Source organism: Leuresthes tenuis, unplaced genomic scaffold (assembly GCF_036924035.1).
Source record: "Leuresthes tenuis unplaced genomic scaffold, fLeuTen1.0.hap1 SCAF_16, whole genome shotgun sequence".
Classification (NCBI taxonomy): Eukaryota; Metazoa; Chordata; class Actinopteri; order Atheriniformes; family Atherinopsidae; genus Leuresthes; species Leuresthes tenuis.
In genome coordinates, this window is record NW_027325370.1 from 5688265 (window position 1) to 5707530 (window position 19266).

The 19266-nt window shown below is 40.5% G+C and overlaps 1 protein-coding gene across 2 annotated transcripts in view; it reads left to right on the plus strand.

Annotated features, from left to right (window-relative positions):
• The window catches only part of LOC140271220 (ERC protein 2), a 151297-nt gene that overhangs the window by 12822 nt on the left and 119209 nt on the right, over window positions 1–19266 (plus strand). For both annotated transcript variants that reach the window (XM_072366339.1, XM_072366340.1), the window contains exons 5-7: window positions 2221–2376; window positions 5640–5807; window positions 18963–19130. In XM_072366339.1, coding sequence (XP_072222440.1) covers window positions 2221–2376; window positions 5640–5807; window positions 18963–19130 — 492 coding nt within the window. The remainder of the gene's footprint in view (window positions 1–2220; window positions 2377–5639; window positions 5808–18962; window positions 19131–19266) is intronic.

The following is a 19266-nucleotide window of genomic DNA, read 5'->3' on the forward strand; positions in this document are numbered from 1 at the left end:
AAAACGGACAGGGAGGGACAACAACAGGGACTGGTGTAACGTATAGGTATATCATTTTAAGTGCTTCAGAAACTGTAGGCGGTAGAAAGTGCTAAAGATGATGAGCCGGCAAGCTTATTTTTACCGAGTCCCCCCCCAGGAGCTCCATCGCCGGAATCAGCCCCAGGCCGATCCAGCTAAGACCAGGGCGCTGCAGACTGTCATTGATATGAAGGTAGGACTAAGACTGGATCTCAAATCCGTAGGAGCGTTCAATATTTTGATATTGTGCTCCATTACGAGTGACCATTACTGTAATAGGTCAGTTCTCAAATTCATAGTTTGTGTCTGCTTCAGCTGTTGTGGTGATGCTCTTAAGTTATTGTGTCAATGTACAGCAGTTTGCCTCTTCTGTTACAGCACATCCTCTAATTCGATTTGATATCAGCTTCATATCCTACAGATTAAATTATTAATGGGCACTTCTTTGATCAGCAGCTGTGGACCTCTTTCAGCTATAAATACATATCCAAACTTATATACAGAAACATTTGAAGGAGCATCGCCTTATTGTTACCCACCATCTGTATGGCAGCCATGCCCAAGTAAAGTCCATTATTGGCCCATGCAGCGTTAAGCACTTATTCAATTTGTTTCAAATGTCACATATGGAAGCTTTCACTCTCATCTCAGTCCTTTGAAGTTGTTAGTGCTGTGAAAAATGCAGTTGACTCCACATGTGTCTGTATGTACTTCCCCACACACACACATATTTAGTGTCCATTCACCAAACGCTTGTTCCAAAAGTGGCTCCTTTACAGCAAAACCACAGTTATTTTTCACACATACTTTGCAATTTGTCTGCCTATTAACAAACTGCACATGTGCTAACCAAAGATGCCTACAGTGTTGTAAAAATACAAAAATGGCCTAATTAAATCTGACTGAAATGATAAAATACACATAATTACATGAAGGCTTTGACATTTGAGGGGTAGAGTAAGACAGATAGATACCATAACTTGCTTTGGGGGTCCCTCACTGCTTTTTGAAACTTGGGGCAAATGTTTTGTCAATTATTTGTGCATGTCTATAAATTTACTCCAGTGTTTGTGTTGTTGCTTATGTTGCATATGTCCACTTTTTAATTGCAGAACACAAACCCCCCTTTCTGTTTTGATCCTGATGTTATCTGGCAGGTACTGTACTGAGTGCTCATGTCTTGATCTTTTTGCTAACTTACCATTAGCTACCGTAATGCAGCATTTGTGTTCACTGCTTTCCCCTTTCACAAGTTCCATGGGTGGAAGCGTACCAACTTCAAATACAAAAGTTGAAGTTTCAGCGGTTTTGAGGTTCAGCCTTTGTTACATGCAACGCTGTTGTGCTAAATGCTGTCTCTTGTGATCATCTGTTCATTTTCCTTGGTAGTACTTTAATTCATGTCCTCTCTAGGTGACAGCTAACCCTAACATAGCCTATGTCCCTGCATCCATTCTTTTGTGTGTGTGTGTGTGTCTGAGTTATTAATGTACCTTTATGAATTCTTGCTTGGTGCACGTGTGTGTTTTTAGGAATGTACATGCAACAGCTTGTGTTAGGAAGGGCTGATGTCAGAAGATGTAATGGAGGTCAGATGCTTACATGATGCCTGTGGTTTGCGCTGATGGCATCACACAATCTGCTTCCAGTTATTTAATTACCTTTCCCCTCTCTTCCATGGTTTAGTGTTTAACGTATATATGAGCCCATGCAACTAGACAACCTCAGGACCTGTCCATGACAGACCCTCCCATTACTTCATAGATACTGGGAACATATTCATACATCTTGGCTGTATACTTATGTGTGCTTTGATCTTTCCCCTGTCTTTCCAAACATGCTGGTCAAACATAGTGCTGAACATGAATAGGTTGAATCCAGATACAGGCAGTTACTCTTAGCGCTGTTTTATAATTTGTGTGTGTTCTCATACTCCCAAATGCACAATATTTCCAATAGGCCATATTATTATTCTCCTTATTATTATCTTTGCACAGCTTGTAGTAGTGGAGATTTATCTTCTTGGCTTGCTATCCGTTTGTTGTCTTTTACCTCTATGTGGGATTTTATGCTTAATAATTGATTCATCAACAGACAGCTGTCTCACTAATAGAGCATGAGTGCTTTTTTTAGCCCAGAGATTCATAGTCTTGCCCTTCTCTCTGCTGACTCTTTGCGTGCCTACTGTTGCTGGTGCAGGACACCAAGATCTCTTCCCTGGAAAGAAACATCAGAGACTTAGAGGATGAGGTCCAGATGCTAAAGACCAGCGGCCTGCTGCACCCCGATGACAGACATGATGAACTCAAGCAGGTGGAGGTCTACAAGAGTCACTCTAAATTCATGAAAACTAAGGTAGAATATCTGTGCATGTAACTCGAGCCGAAGCCTCGCTGCATGAGCCAAATGATGCATGTTTGTCCTGAGACATAAATAGCAAGTGTATGAGAATCTGTTACTCTAATGAGCATGTTATGTGTCTCCATTGCATGCTTATGGACAACGAGCCTGAAGTGTACATAGACGTTTTAGCAAAGTGCATATTACATAATCTTGTCACTTTTAGCTGCTTTGGCTTGGAGCCCTGGCGATGCATGGATACCCAGAGCTCCTGCACTCATTTCTTATTTAATATAAATTCCAGAATTGTAGGAATTGTAAAAATGTTGTCTTGCTTATGTCTTAAATCCTATGAAGTACTTTTGTATTTTACCTGCCTAAGCTGTGTGATGACCAGTTATTGTAAAACTTTGTCTGTGGCACTTGTCTGTTCTGGAGTAGCAAACTCAGGAGCTATCAGCTTTCAGTGCACCGTGTCAGTTTACCAGTTAGTTTGGCTTATGGTTGCCAGCTAGGTCTTTGGAAAAGCCTGACCAAGCTTACCCCGTCTAAGGCTGTACACAGTTTTTTACTTATAAATGTGCTGCACAGGTTGACACACGTTTAAATAAATCTTTAAACATTGTGGCTAGGGGGATAGGACCGGTCATAAAGTTGGATCCCACCTCCTGTAGTTTACATGTTGTCCTATGGCAAGATACCAAACCCTGTAAGTGCTCTCGATGTTTCAGTAGTGCGTGGGTGTACATATGACACAAATGTGTCCAAATGCTGCACAAGTATCATAAATAGCACCATATTAATGTATGTTTGAAATGGTGAATGTGGATTAAAATGTAAAGTGATTAGAATGGTCCATAGGATTAGAAAAGTGGTTTATTAAGCAATTTGTATAACATATGTAGATAATCCCTGTTTAAATTTCAGTTTCCCTGGTTTAGTATTTAGTTGCTTGTTGACCTGTCGTTCCTGTATCCAGCTGTTCGAGGCTGTTCGAGTCCTTCTGCTGGAGGTTTCTTCCTGTTAAAAGGGAGTTTTCCTCTCCACTGTCGCGTCCTGCTGTCTCAGGATGGGGGCCTGCATTGAGGAAGTTTTAATGTGATCTTTTGGTTTCCCTTGGCTTTTTTTTTCTTTTACTTAATTGGCAATATATGAATTAACTAATTTGGATTTGAATTAATTTGACTTGATAAATTTATGAATGGATTACAATGAATCGGATTATAATTGGCTTGTATTGGACTATAATCGTCAAATGCCTCGGGGTGACATTTGTTGTGATTTGGTGCTATATGAATAAAACAGAATTGAATTCAACTGAATTTCAAGTTTCACAGAGCTTCTGTCCATATGTCTGTGATTCGTGAATTGTTCTACATGTGAAATTGTTTCTCTTGGATTCATTAAGGCGCTCTTTGTAGGGCCCATTTGTCATTGCATTGGGGAAGTTACTGATGCAATCATAAAAGAGATGTTTTTATGAATAGGGCTCTGACAGATGAATGTGAGCTTACAACGACAGAGGAACAGAGGAAGGAGCTCTCTCCTCACCCATGATATACATCACAGTGATGGTTCTGGCTCGCTCTCGCATGTCTCATCTTTCTACGTACAGTCACACTGAAACACAGACAATCACCACACGTACGGATATACACAGATTCATTCTATATCCTTGAAGTGTTTAGGGTCCTGGTCTTTCAGCGGTTGCAGTGACTGGTGTTGAGGTGCGACTGTGATAAGAGAAACTGGAGAGGGTAAAATCCCTGTCCTCTCTGGTTACCTTTCTGGACTTTGAACTGCTCAAACACTAGAAAATGGCTTCTGAGAACATGGTATGGTATGCCAAATGAGCATTACAAGAGGGATATACATTCATTCAAAAGATCAATTCTTGCATAACTTACCATTCAGAGGCCTTACCTGTGTGGTTGAGGAGTACAAAGTGAAAAAAACGTGGTTGTGCACACAGCCAGTGCTTTAGTTTAGGGGCTTGCTGTCCTCTTGTCTCTGTGTCTTCGTAGGAGCAGGCCTTGTCACCATGTGTGTCTTCCATCAGACCAGCTCCCACCTTCTTCCTTCCCACCCAACAGCCTTGGATCACAGAACAAGCAGAAGTACCCCTATCATTAGTCCCTCTGCTCTCTCATTATTTCTCTCATTACCTAATAGTCTTTGAAATCTTTGCTTCTTATTTCAATTATAATGCTCTGTTGTTACCATAATTTTTAGTCGGCTGCTAGCTCATTTCCTGACAATTTTTTTCTCCAGGACCAAATGTTCTCTCACCTGTGTGTCCTTTTTTGTTTCTCCCTCACGCTTTTGACATTTGTGTCCTTTTATTCTGCCCCTGTTGCACTTTTCTGGGCTCTTTGGGCTCTCTATGTGACTAGATTTGTGTTGGCCAACTTCTGGTGTAGTCAGGAGTCACTTTTATGAAGTAAGCCTTGTACAACACACAATTTTAGAAATCTCTCTTTGAATCAGCTTTGTGCATATTTGGCACCAGTCGACAGATTCCAGCCTCCGTAGCTAGCGTCAGTACAGAAAACTCCCTCTGTTGCTTTGTGCTTTTCTGCTATGTTCTGTATGGTTTTCTTTAAAACAATCAGTCTGTCACTTGGTATGATTTTTTAAAAACTTTTTGGCTGTTTTACTTGCTGTATTGCTACAATAGGCCTGAGACTCTGAGTGAGGATTGATGCTGTAGGGCTGGATCATAGTTCAATATTGCAGCACATCATCTCTCCAATTAGTTAAGTCATAACACAAATGACATATTTAGATTAAAGTTATTGATTGATTAAAAGCGCCAAACTAAATCTGTCTCAGAAAAATTTCAGCTTTTTTTTGTTTATTAAATAGATAAATCAGAGAAAAATAAATTGATTTCTAACAACATAAGAAATATGCACTTTTTAACCCATGATTTTCAATCATGTAACAGTTATATCAGAATAAATTTGCCTATACTGCTCATTGTATTAAAGGATACCTTTTAGCCCCTTGCTGCACTTAAGAACATACACTTTAAAAGCTCTTGTTCTAAATGTTCTTAATAGTCTGTTATGAAAAATTGTCAAGTATAGTGGTTGTTGGATTTTTTAAATGGTTGTGTGTGTGCTAAAAAAATATTTTTTTAAACAAAACTTTCAAAGTGATTTAAAAAAACAAACTCTACAAGGATACCAGGATACCAGCTCACTTATTGATGATTCAACAGTTTCCCTCACAAATTTCTTTGTGTGTGTGTGTGTGTGTGTGTGTGTGACTGTCAGATAGAGCAGCTGAAGCAGGAGCTGAACAGGAAGGAGTCAGAGATGCAGGCGCTGCAGACAAAACTAGAAACGCTGACCAATCAAAACTCTGACTCCAAGCAACACATTGAGGTGCTAAAAGAGTCCCTCAGTGCCAAGGAACAACGCGCCAATACTCTGCAGACAGAGGTAAGAATATGCACATTCATACAGACACAAATGCATATAGACATGTGTAAATTGGGATGTACTTGAACTTCCTTGACAACAGCAATATATACAGCCTCAGATGGATTAAGCTGTTGTTGTTTTTAATCTCACCCTTCCCTTTTTTCAAGTACTTTTCTTGTTAGCTTTTCAATTTGACTTATTTTGTTTAAGTTGAAATTGTCATTTTGACTCAAACGAGCCTGGAGAATGATTTTTTTATTCTAGTTTTTATTCTAAAAGAGGTCATCACATCACTCACACATGTTAATCTGTGCATGCGATAATGTCTCTTCCTACCTTGGCTTCTATTTCTTTCTGCTTCTTTAATGGCCATTGAGGTGGGTGGAAAAATGTCTGTGTGTGGTTCCTTTAGTCCACCAAGGGTTTGTTTGTATGTGGGTGGGTCCGTCAGCAGCCTGGAAGAAAGCTTTTTTTCCATTTTTGATGTTTCTAGACTATGTGACTCTAATGATTTTATCGTTGCTGTTAGGGGTGGAAATGGATTGTATGAGGAGAAGCTGATGTGTGTATATGTGTGGGGTGAATGTGTGCGTTTGTGTACATGTGAGCATTTAGTATTTTTCTCCATCACACTCTAGACTTGGAACTGATACTTCAGATCTCGCTGTGTTCAGCAGTTGAGAGTGGCCTGCTAACTATGTCCACTCATCATTACAGGAAGCAATTTGAGCCAAAATTAGACCTAATTGTCCATACATGTGCAAAGAATTTTGACTCTTGCTGTTAGCTGAATACATCATACTTGAAGGAATTGCTTTTTAGTGGGTGGCTTTTATGTTTGTCCATGTTTACCAGCCACAAAAGCTAAGCTGGTATTGTTTTCACCTTTTGATTATGTGTGTATTTGTGTCAGTCATCATGGAAAAATGTCTTCCTGGTTAAACATGCTGTTGCAGGACTAACACAAAAGTAACCTTGAGTGCTTTGGTAAATATTTATGTGTCTGTCTGTGGCCAGATTTCGTCAATGAACCATTAAAGATGGGGTCACAAAACTTCACAGGTGTGTATTTAAGTTTAAAAGGGAGGCAGTTCTTACTCACGGTTACTGATTAAAAGGTGTTACAGTTGCAATTGCACAAATGCATGGCACCCATGGCTCCTTTACACTTTCCACTTGTGCCCCATATGTTATTCATATGTATCTAAGATGATTATTATTATTGATATTGGAGCCATTGAAAGCTAAAATTTTTTTTATTTGCTTTATGAAAAAGGGGCAGGTTTTATGATGCTTTATTGATTAGAGCAGTGTTGCAGATTGCAGATGTGAAATTGAAGTAATTTGTGTAAAAGTGGATGTTTTAGAGTCAATTGGTTGATAAAAGGTTAAACCTGCGACTCTGAAAAGCCAAAACAAACCCAAAGGAAATATTGTCGTTAGAGGGAAGCAACACATTTATCTGTAGGGGTTGATGGACATATTCCATGTTGCACACACAGCTTCTCAGAGATATCAATGAATCAAGACAATGTCTCAGGGCTGTTTTCCCTCTAGCTTAATGGTAGCTTAGTAAATGCTATTAGAACATATTAGAAATGTATGTTAAATGATTTTAGAAAACTCTCTACCAAATTCTGAACGAGAAGCAATTTTTTGAAAGGGCAGGTTCTATGTGTACTGGAGTATCTGTTAATCTGTGTGCATGTGTTTAAACATTACTCTGTTTAGTGCATGTAAAAGGAATGAAATAGTTGACTGCAATGCTTCTGATGTTTGGTGCATCACTGTGTTCTGTTCTGTCCCCTCACCTCTCATAGGTTGCTTTAGCAGAGCTGTAATAAGATCCAGATCACCACAGATACACAAACACACAGCTGCACTCACAAACCTATAGACACAAAAAACACATGCTGTCAGTTCTGACTGCTCGACTCCCATCTCCGGTCTCGAGTAATTTTTCAAACTATTGAAGTGGCATTTTCCCCCACTTGGGAATGGCTTGGGTTTCTTGGACTAAGTGGGCAAACCAGAGGATGAGTAAAGATATTTAGTGTGCCTCAGTGGGCCAGCCATGGGCCTGCATTCCTTTGCTGCCTGTCAGTCATTCAGCTACAGAGGACAGTTATTCTCACAGGACCTCCCCTTTCTCCTCATTCCTCCCAACTGATCGTAATTTTGCTTGATCTCCAGCAGCAGTTTGTTCCAGCTCCCCTCACACTGTATTTAGAATTAGTCAAGAGCCCCACATTAACCCTTGTCTGACGTACAACCAATGGCACATTATGCCAGTACACATATGTAACAATGTAGTTTATGTGTGCGTGTGTGTGCATGTTGTGTTGTAGGTGGGTTTCACCATGAAAAGCAGTGATTGGTGCCCGTGTCCATTCACCAAGACATGGACTGTTGACTCGAGGAGTGGCTTCATATCACAGACTTTGTAAAAGCGGTTCACCTCAGGATGAGACTGAGAACAAAATGACCAATGAACAGAGACAGCACTGTGAGGAAGGGAATGAGAAAATGGAAGTTTATTTATTAGTCAGTCAAAGTTAAAGGCAGTTTCTTAATGGGTGTGATTGAATCTGTCCAGATAACTGGAAAATGTGGAAAATAGTGAATGTGCACTAGTATGTGAGCATTGAGAGTCTGCCAGTGTCTGTGGAAACTTAACCCTTCAATACAGTAGATGTGTGTGTGTCTTTCCTGTCCTGATCAGGACAATGCAGGGCTGTAATGATACTCCAGCAGATCAGGTAACCTATCAGAGGCCCTCTTGCATATTTAACCAGCCAGTAACAAAGGAACTGGCTAGAGTCCGAGTGACACAGGAGTTTGATTAGATTCAGTTTTCTGAGGGATGATTGTTTTTGTATGTTGGCCATTTCCTTAAAAGATATCAAAAGAGGCTCAAATAAGACATGTGGGACTGTTTACTTAACTGTTCTTAGTCGCACATCTAGTTAGATGGTTGCATGGTTGAGACAAAGCTTTTTGGTTTTGTGCTCTTCGATCTCATCTGAGATTCTTTTAGTTTTGACTGTTGCACATCCAAAAGTGCACGAGAGGTCAGAGGAGTCCAAGTGATCTAAATCAGAAGAGGTTGTGTGCAAGGTTCTTTCTTGATAACTGTGCGCTGACCATATGCGTTGTTGAGATAGCATGGACTTGTCTACTCACATGGTTTGTATTGCTCATACTTGGAATACCTCTTTCAGTAGAAGCTGAACTACAAGGCAAGTACGAAGCATGGTCTTCAAACTAAAGTCTGTAGGTCCCTCATCCGAGTATATATGAGCCCTGAGCTCACCACCTCTTTTTTATTGATGTTTCCTCCAGGTTAACAGAGATGGATTCTTTCACTCCTTTCTCAAAGCATCTGTCTTCACTCTCTAGAATGTGATCATTACTGTCTTCAAAGGAATGTCCCTTATCCATTAATGCAGGTACTGAGCCTCGAGTTGAGGGGCTGACTCTCCTGAAGAGAGCTGCTGCTACCTTCATCCTGAGTTATTTTGCCTCTGCCAAGAGAGCCAGCTCCTCAGGTTAAGACTCAGCACCTGCATCTGAATGAAAAATAACTCTACTTTGAAGACAGCAAATTACTCACTCGATTTGACAGAATGAAGGAAACCATTTCCAGTCTGTTAAACTTTAATGGCCATCACAACACTGAGGTGGTACTTCAGCCTGCAACACCGCAAGAGTGTAACTGGCTGGGACTCCCAACTAGTCAGATTAAGGAGGAAAGTTAGTAGTTTTATGGAGTTCAAATAGAAAGCACTGTACAGGAAGAAAGTTTAACATGAATCAAATTCATCATGAAACCAACAAATTTACACTTAACTTTACGTACTTTACTACAGTACACATCTTACATTCAAGCTAATAGGATAGCAGAGACAGCAGACCCTTTAATTTCCATCTGAGCCGTTATGCACCCATCATAGTCACCTGCCTAATGTTGAGTAGGTCCTCGTCATGCCACCAAAAGAACTCTGACCAGTCAAGGTGCAGACAAAGAACATCTGATGATGTCCTGGAGTGGGGAGGACAGTGTTCCCCACTCTACCTGTGAGTGGTTTTAATGTTGAGGCTGATAGGTGTTTCATTAAATGGTTTGATTACGGTTTGACTTGCTGTGAGTCTCCCCTGCTTTGTTTCCATCAGTATCATTTCACTGTGATCAGCTGCTTGTCATTGCTGCATGTATGAAGCTGTGGCAACAGACAACACACACTTTGCTGCGTAAGCGTTTGTTCAATTAAATTGATTTAGTAGACACCTTTTTTTTCCCAATGTGAGGAGTAAAGACTAGAATCCAGAAATCATTGCACCCAATGACTGATTGTGAGAAGGGTTTGGATATCTTTCAGGAGTGATCATAACAGCTGAGTGCTACGGACTGGTCAGCAGAGCAACAATCATAATTCATACCCACAGCTCATAAACACTCCCAAGCATTCATTAATCATAATTACAATATGCAATCTGTGAACAAAAATTAGATTTCTGTGATTTTTCTGTGATAATTTGTGTGCTGGACTTTCAAACGCCTGCAGAAAAAAACAGGAGGGCATGTCAGTGTGTGTGCTCTGCTGTAGAGTTTTTTGGTGATGACCAGTTGATGCTCTGCAGTGTTTCCATGTCAGTGTATAGTATCGACTCGACTTGCTTGGATTCTTGGCAATGGTAGAATCAAAAACAGGGTCAGTTTGTATCAGTTATATTGTTCTACTTACAATGGAACGTAAATAGATAATAAATAGTAAATGGACTATATTTATATAGCGATTCCAAGCCTAGTTGACTGTTCAATGCACTATACACGACAATAGATGCATACGAGGCAAATTTAGTATCTTCCCCAAGAATACTTTGAGATAAAGTCCAGAAAAGCAGGAATCTGAATCACTGACCTTCTGATTGGCACTGAAATCTCTAGAAACGCATCTAATTTATTACCGTTACTCTACTTTTGCAGCAAATCATGCTGCAATTAATGTTGCAGATGCTTGTTCATTCTCTGAAAGATTTTTTTTCTTTTCTATAGAATCATCTCTTGAGGAAAGCATTTTCCTCAAGCAGCAGCAGGTGGGCACTCACCCACACAGGAGAAATCTAGACCTGGAATAGACTCAAGGTGCTTAAGTCAAAGTAAATCAGGCACATGAATGATACAGTAAAGTAGCATTTTAGATTTTGTTTCTCTTGAAATGCCAGAAAAAGTGTCAGAGGCAACTTTTATTGCATATTTTGTGTTGTTTGTATCGATGAAGAACACGGTCTGTGGTATTTCCCTTCAGCTTCCTCATTGGTGACCTCTAATTTCTGGTGTTCTCTCTTGTGAGGTTAAAATGTAATTATTGGAAGAAGATGTAAATGACTAAAGAAATACTTGCTTACATTGGCCACTGTGACAGTGATGAATAGGGAAAATAAGAAGAAGTAAAAAAAAAAAGACTGATGTGTGAGATGGAATGAATCATGGATAGAAGGAGCGACAAGAGGAAGTGAAAGTGAGAGAAAGGAGCTGCTTGATGGATGGTGATGGCTGTGGGCTCTTGTTAGGGAGGGAAGTAATGATATGGTGTGCTGTGGTCCCTGCTGGACTAATTTTGTTTATCTTTCCTTGTTCTCTTTGATGATTGATGGTTCGTATAGGTACTCAGGCAGAGACTAGATGTGGTCTCAACCTGGTTATGATCCACCCGGACCGTCCCGCTGCTGTACTCCTTCTCTTTTTTTCTGCCTCATTGACTTTTTCTCCTTCTTTTCATATTTTCTTTGCTCTCTCTTTTCTTGCCTGTTTCTCTTGGTCCCCTGTCCATTTTTACCTTCCATCTGTCGATAACACTTGAGCAAAGGGGGTGTAACAAAGACAAAATAGCTGAGAAGTCAGTGAGATTACTAAAGGCAACTGTGAGGTTGTAGGGTCGAGGTTGGAAACCTTCTGTTCTGTTCTTACTTTACATGGATCACTAATCATCAATTACACACGGATGCCTGAACGTCTTGTGATGAGTCCCAAGTGTTGTGGACCGGTTTTAAGATGACCTCATCTGAACTAGTCTGACCATGGTCACCATTCTCAGGCCCAACAGCCTGATCCTGGGTTTCCAGAGTGGTGTGGTTTGGGACTCAGTGTGAATTGCACAGCATTGGGCCCACAAGAACAAACATGGTACGGTCCAAAATAAAGCCCCTGCAAGTTCTTCAGAGACCATGTGGAAAAGCCATAAAGTGGAGTTATTGGGGTCAAAATGCGGATGAGCTATTTAATGGTTTACACAGGGAGTAAATACATGCATATACTGAAGGAGTCATCGAAGCATGGACACATGGCTACCTGCACGTTAGCATTGTTGCACAAATACACAACACACACCAGTTACATTTCATTGGTGTGATGAGTATCCCACACCGTGCATTTTTGGGAAATGTGTGTGCGCTCCGTGCATTTTTTGTTTTCTATTTTGAAACTAAACAAAAACACACATAAACACAGAGGGTGGTGAAGGCTTTGCTTGGTTCTCTGTCAGTCATCAGCTGGTCAACCAGAAAACAGTTGGGTGATGATGGGGACAGCCAAGGACAATAAGTTCTTCGCTGTTTGTCCTCTCTTCAGGGTCACACTGCTTTGCTCAGACCACTGCATGTCTAATTTCATGCACATATACACAAAGATGCAATAACACACTTATACAAACATTAAGTGTCACAAGAGTGAAGTCAGAATAGTTTTCACCTCCAGTTACAGAAAGTCAAGTCTTTGTTAACAGAACGTGTTTGAATGCAGAAATGAATTTCCTTTGGGATCAATAAAGTATCTACCTACCTAAACAACCTTTTTTCAGCACAGTTATCTTTTCTCAATCTTCTTGTCCAGTCCACCAAATTGGATTTGAAATCAAACAACGACTTTAGGTTTAAGGCAGGATGGGTGTGTATAGACAAAATTCTGCAATTTTTGATGATTCATTGTGAACAGAAAAACACTCAAATTACAGATGAGTAAGTAAATACAAGACCAGTCAGTCAGTCTGTTGCTGGTGTGTGTTTAAGTGGTTTTAGTAATTTCTATGTTGGGTTTATTGCACAAAAACTGCAACCATTTCACTGTAACACATACTGCTTCTTTCTGTCTTTTTCGTTGGTTGCGCTAGTGTGATGAACAAGCAGTTTGGACTTGACAGATGATGTCATCTGATGATGTCATCTTGTCAGTTCTACAACAGAATTTCTTTGCAAAAAGGCTCACATGCTGGGAATCCGTGCTGGATGCTGAAGCTTTTAGCAAGATTTTGTGGAGAATTTGCTTAGTTGTAATGAAGGTGATACGATTATCACATGACCTAGTGACTTCAGGATGAGACTAAACTGCTTGCATTCAAAGCAAACTAAATCAGCTACATGTCAGTTGCCATCTGTTCAAAGTTGTCGTCAACAGTTTCACCACCACAAGGTCAAATGATTGTGTTAGAGAGCCCAGAAAACCTTTTTACTTGATGACCAAACACAAATCAAGCCAAGTTCCGGTACCTACAGTAGACTGCATTGTGGACTGTGTTTATTTTACATATGTTTACCAGAGTGATGGTTCGTGTGGTTTTACAGGAAATGGATTCCCTGGAAACAGGATGTCGCTACTGACGTTTGGTGCTGGAAATGATCAGGAAAAACAATCAAACTAGGAGAAAGTGTTAATGATGGGGAACGCCTGCAGAGTCTCTTCCTTTATATGTTCATGTGTGTTATGTGTGTGTGTATATTAGTGTGTGTGTGTGTTAGCGGGTGTAATGATGATGGATGGAGGGGAAAAGAGGGATTGAGGCAGCTGTGTGCAGTGAGGGATAGTGTGATTGTACTCAGGGTGAGTCCTCTACAGTCAGTGTCATTTATGCAGCCACTTGCACAATACTAAAACAACTGACTTTCATGCTTTGGAGGGAAACATTCCCTCTTTCCATTGACAAAGATCGCTTTGTTAGTGGATTTCTCTTATTGCCTGTATGTCTTTTTTTTTGGTCTTGTTTTACAACTGTGCTTTCCCTTGTTGTCTTTGTTGCCTGTGGGCAGACAGCTGTGTTGCTAAGGTTTTACCAACAGATGTTGTGGTGTACAATGAGACCATGCTCCATGCTCCACCCTGCAGCTCCTGCTGTGAGGCAGTTTACATCCGCTTGTTATCCTGTGCTGGCCCTGAGGTGATCCATCCATTATACAATTCCTGATCAGAGCGCTGACTGTTTTCCTTAACCCAGCTTGAAAAGACACCCCTCAAATGACATACAGCCTAAGCCCCAGGACAGGGAATGTCCCTCATTTCCGCACAGATCAGCCCTGGTGTTGTCATGTCTGGGACGGCCGGCAGAAGTTAAGGGAAATATTTCTGTTGCGTGTGCTTTTTCAGTTGGTGGACAATACAATCTTTGTGTGATTGTACTATAGTTTATTTATTATAATTTAAGATAAGTATTAGTATTGGGCCTTGAGAAGATAAGCCCTAGTGTGCATGTCTGCATTTGACATTGTCATTCCCACATGCTGCTGTGCATACACAAACATACACACAATGAATGAAGACACCATGGATGCATGATTCATTTAAATGGAAAACACCAGTTTTGGTCTTGAGGCTGTCATCCTTTATTCGTGACCTTCGGAATTCTTTTACAAGTTTCCGTTGTCTCATCAGGAAACTATATATCCTTTAACGCCTGTCTGTATTTCATCTGCTTAAGAAAATTATATCCAAAGTCAGGTGCTTACACACCATCTGTGTGAGACAGCACAGTGCATAGACTGTTTGCATAGGTATTTTATAATCTGGATAAGCCCATTTTTTATTCCCCTTTCACCAGTCTTTAATAAAGCAGACATTAGTCAGAGTGAAAGCAGCAATTGGCTGTTTTAACTCAGCAGTCCACATTCATTTTCTACCTTTTTCATCATGTAAGAGTGTGTTGGTTTTACTTTGATGCATGTATTCACCAAATACATTTTTGAATGATTATAAGTGGTATTTAGGACACCAGTGGTCCAATATTGTCTCAAAATGAAAAAGTCTTCCTTCTATTAGTGATAAAATCCAGACTTGGCCATATTAAAGTCTTGACAAACATTAATTAAATGAATATGGTGCCATAAAATTAGATGATTAATTCAACTGCACAGACCTTTAAATAAATTATGTCTAATGGGTGCCCTTTGCTGTATTTACACAAGCAGGAGGGATGTCACACAGCCAGGGAAGTGAATAGCTCACACAGCTGTGTCTAATGCACCACAGCAGCTCAAGCAGACCTCAGTTCAGACATTAGATACATTTCACCAGACCCTCTGTTGAGATTTTTTATGTTGGTGTTTTCAGCTGAAGGGACATTCAGACTTCTTTGAACAGCCACACAAAAGTTACTTTAGCTTTTGGCGTGCATGTGTATTCGTGTGAAGGTTATAGAGTTTTAAAGACTGAGATTGGAATATCTGAAAACATATGAGGAATGTTTTCCTGATCAGCTGAAGACTCTTTTCGCAATATTACACCCTTACGGGGGTGAGTTAGAGTACAAATATTACTATACGAGTATTGGTGCGTCCCCAGGCCTTTGCTGTGGTCTCTCTGGTTCTGCCGATTAAACTGTGGTCTACTTGTATAGTCCCTGTGTTGTTTATTGCGGCCCTGTGTCAACGCTTAGCCCAATACCTTTGCAGATTTGCCTGCCAGAAAAACTTTTATGATGAAATGTGAGGCAGGAAAAAGGGAGGTGTGGACAAACAGTGAAGCTGTTTTCTTTAAGCCTCTGTTTTACTTTGCAAAGCAGTTTCCAGAATCCACATTTGGCTGCCATTGCTAGCATGAGAGAGGAAGTCAGAGAGAATCGGGGTGTGCTTATGCATCAGTGTGCCTGGTTACATGTTTGATTACAGATACAGTTATATGCATGTGTGCATTCAGAAAACTATATGCATGTGAATATTTATATATCATATACTAAATATATACATATATGCATGCACATGTTAAAATAGTTTGCTACTCCATTAAAAAAAATCCACATATTCCCAAGAATACATTTTTTTTCAACCACAGAATCTTGAATTCATATCAGATCATTTTTTAAATGATACGTTGTTGAGCGATGGGCTGGAATGTTTAAACAGGGCTTTTTAGGAGGATGGGGTTTTATAGATGTGTTTTAAATTAATCTATTCAGCTTCTGAGTGCAGTCTCCAGTGTCCCCTTTGGAAATTAAAATGGACCAGAGTGGACAGCAGATAGCCCCTCTACTTTTCTCCTTTCTTTCTGTCGAAAAAAAAAAGAAAAAGTAAAATTTTTGTCACAAAACAGAATAGTGCCTGGTGTCCTTTGATGCCTTTTTTGTTGGCAGATTCAGTGAATCAGAGAGTGGTTGCAGGGGTTCTGCTTTATGTGTTATCACCCGTAAGCGGAAACACAAATCCACACAAGTGCACAATTCTACGATGTCCTGGCACAGTAATGTGTTCCTGTCCTCAAGACAACCTGGTTTAAGGACTATAGAAATTTGTCACTCTGACACATTACTTCGTCTCACCATAGGATCAGCACATTTAAGTGGAAGAGGAAAACTCCTGGCGAGTTTGGAGTATGGTCATCGGGATATAGTGTTGAAAGAGAGGTAGTTGCAGCAGGGAAGGAAGGTGCTGTTACAAGAGGACAGTAAGAAGAATGGTGTTTGAGGGAATAGAAAATAGGTTAGGAAATTGAAGGAGAAGAAAGACGACATTCATCACCCTGTCTTATTAACTGTCCATAACCTCAACATGTACACCAGCTGATAAAGCTCAAGTTTATGTCTGCAACAGACCTGCTGTGGTAGTACTTTTAGTCAGAAGAGCAACATAACAGTGGTGGTAATATCCTCGAGCCAAATGATCTGTGAAGAATTGCTTTAATCTCTTTCTACCTTCTCACACTCCCCTTGCATTCATTCTTTCTCCAGTCCATCCTTTCATCTGTTCCTGCTCACATTGCCAACTTTTTCTCCTTGTTCCTTATGTACAGTGTTTGGCATCGCTGAGTGCTTTAAGAGGGTATTAGCAGGGTGTCTAAGCAGTAGTATCAGAGCTTAGTAGGCTGATGCAGGTGAGACAGCAGGGATTTCCTGTCAGGCCCCATTGCTGCATTCTTGCGAAATTGCTCCTTGCCAGGTGAAGTTCGAGCAGGGGAGGTCTCTGTTTTTCTGTCACACACATGCATTAATTTACCCACAAACACACTGGTGTAGCAAACACCATATAGGCATCAGCATAAAATAATGTCCACACACATACTAGACATACAAAGTATCACTATTGTGAGTGTATACGTGTGTGTGCAAATGTGAATTGTGGAGGACAGAGACATTCTCAGTATTAGGCTTTGGTTGTCTGCCAGAGGAGCAATATGAGATAAATACTTCACCATCTTACACCTGGGGGTTCTGGCCTGCTTCTAATGCTACGACATGAGAGACACCCTCTGTGTGTCTCATGAATACACTTTGTCATTTCACACGAGTAGAGGCACACACAAACAGGCAGGCAGGGAACACGCCATTTCTATTCCATTTTGCTTTATGTAATGAATATCCTCATTTATCCGTTTTCCTTCATCCATTTTATCCAGCTTGTCCAGTTAGCCTGAGCACTGAACACCCTAATGACACTTTCAGATAAAGCATGTGCTCTACTCGCAGCTGGGTTCAGCGCTTCACGTTAGCGTTGCTTGTTACAGCGATACGTTGCAGTGTCATTGCATGATGCACGCCAATGAAAATAATGAGGTTCAGAGCACAGCTGTGTTATTCTGGCTGAAAAAATTACACCCTCTGGAGGAGTGTAAACCCTTTGGAGGAAACTCATTTCGACCTCTTGTATTGATGATCTTTTGCTCAGTTTTGCTCTGCTGAGAACGATGGCATCAGTCACGACGGTGCTAATTTTCATCTCGGCTTTGAACTCATCTTTAAGCTTCTGTGACACACCCCACAGAATGCCTCCTATACTGAGTTTTCTAAGTCCGTAAAGCACATGCAACATGGTTGGGAAAAGTCACGAATATTCTTTCATGTCCTGAAGAGCAAAAAGCTGTTCCAGCATTCTACAAGAGGAGTGAAAAACAAATAGTTTTCCCTGAATGTGAGGTCCTACTAATGGCTAAACCCTCCTTTCTTGTATCCTGGCATAGACACTCAATCAGAAAAATCGATTTTCAAATGGATTTGATTTTACCTCTAGGGGCTCAGACAGATCTCCTCTCTCTATAAATCTTTGCAATTGCCTTGTAAAATGATTAAATGATGAGCAGGAAAGTCTTTTCTAAGTGTTTTCACTCAGTCTATATTGTATCCAAGTAACCCTTGTTAAAATGATTGTTAACAAGCTCTCTCTTAATGCCTCACTTTATCTTTGTGTGTGTGTCTCAAATTCACATAAAACACACCGACTAAGTTCAAATGGGTTCACTACGTGCACCATGGTAAGAAGTGCTGGATATGAAATTATGTCTGTTCTTAACAGCCAACTGAGAGTGTGTGTGTCTCTGTAGGTGGTGTAGATGAATGCTGATGTTCAGTTCCAGTTCTGGAGTCAGCTCAGACATCCTTCATCTCATTGCATACAGCCAGATACAGTGAATTTTAATGCACAAGGTTGAATTGAGTGAGCAGTGGGAGCTACGGCAGGGCTGGCCCGATCATACAACACTCTCAATAACAACTGATGGGACAGGCTCCAGGCTCCTTCTCTTTCACATGCACTTTTACTGCATCAGTCCGCGGTGGTTCGTACTGTGGACATTTGGTCAAAGTCAAACTTTTACTACTTCCAAATGTCAACATGTAAATGTGTTGAAAGACGTGAGTTTTTATGCTGAGTAATAACACGCTGGCCACCTGACTGAAAAATCTTTTTTCTTTCTTTTTCTTTTTTTCCAAAGTGCTTTTGCTTTTCTGTACAGCTGCCTGTCAGTCAGACGATTCTGACTGATTCTCAAATGGCCCGTCATGATAATATGGTCTAATGTCTGACTGCCTGAGTAAGAATACTGGCTATGCTGTGTGACTACAGGGTTATATCACAGTCTTAGTCAGTTGGTAATTCTTGTGTTATGTATCTCTCTTTACTTCCTGTCCTGACCACCTCTAGGTGGATGCTCTGCGAGTGCGTCTGGAGGAGAAGGAGCAATTCCTCACCAAGAAGACCAAGCAACTGCAGGACTTGACTGATGAAAAGAGCACCCTAACAGGAGAGATCAGAGATATGAAGGACATGCTGGATGTCAAGGAGAAAAAAGTCAATGTCCTGCAGAAGAAGGTACATGATTCTTGTCACTTTTAGCATCACATATGGTAATCGCCATGTTTCCCTAGTTTTTGTATGCACATTTCAAGGTTGCACATGAATACATTTTGATGAAAGAAATGTCCTTGGGGTCATGTAAAGAGTTGAT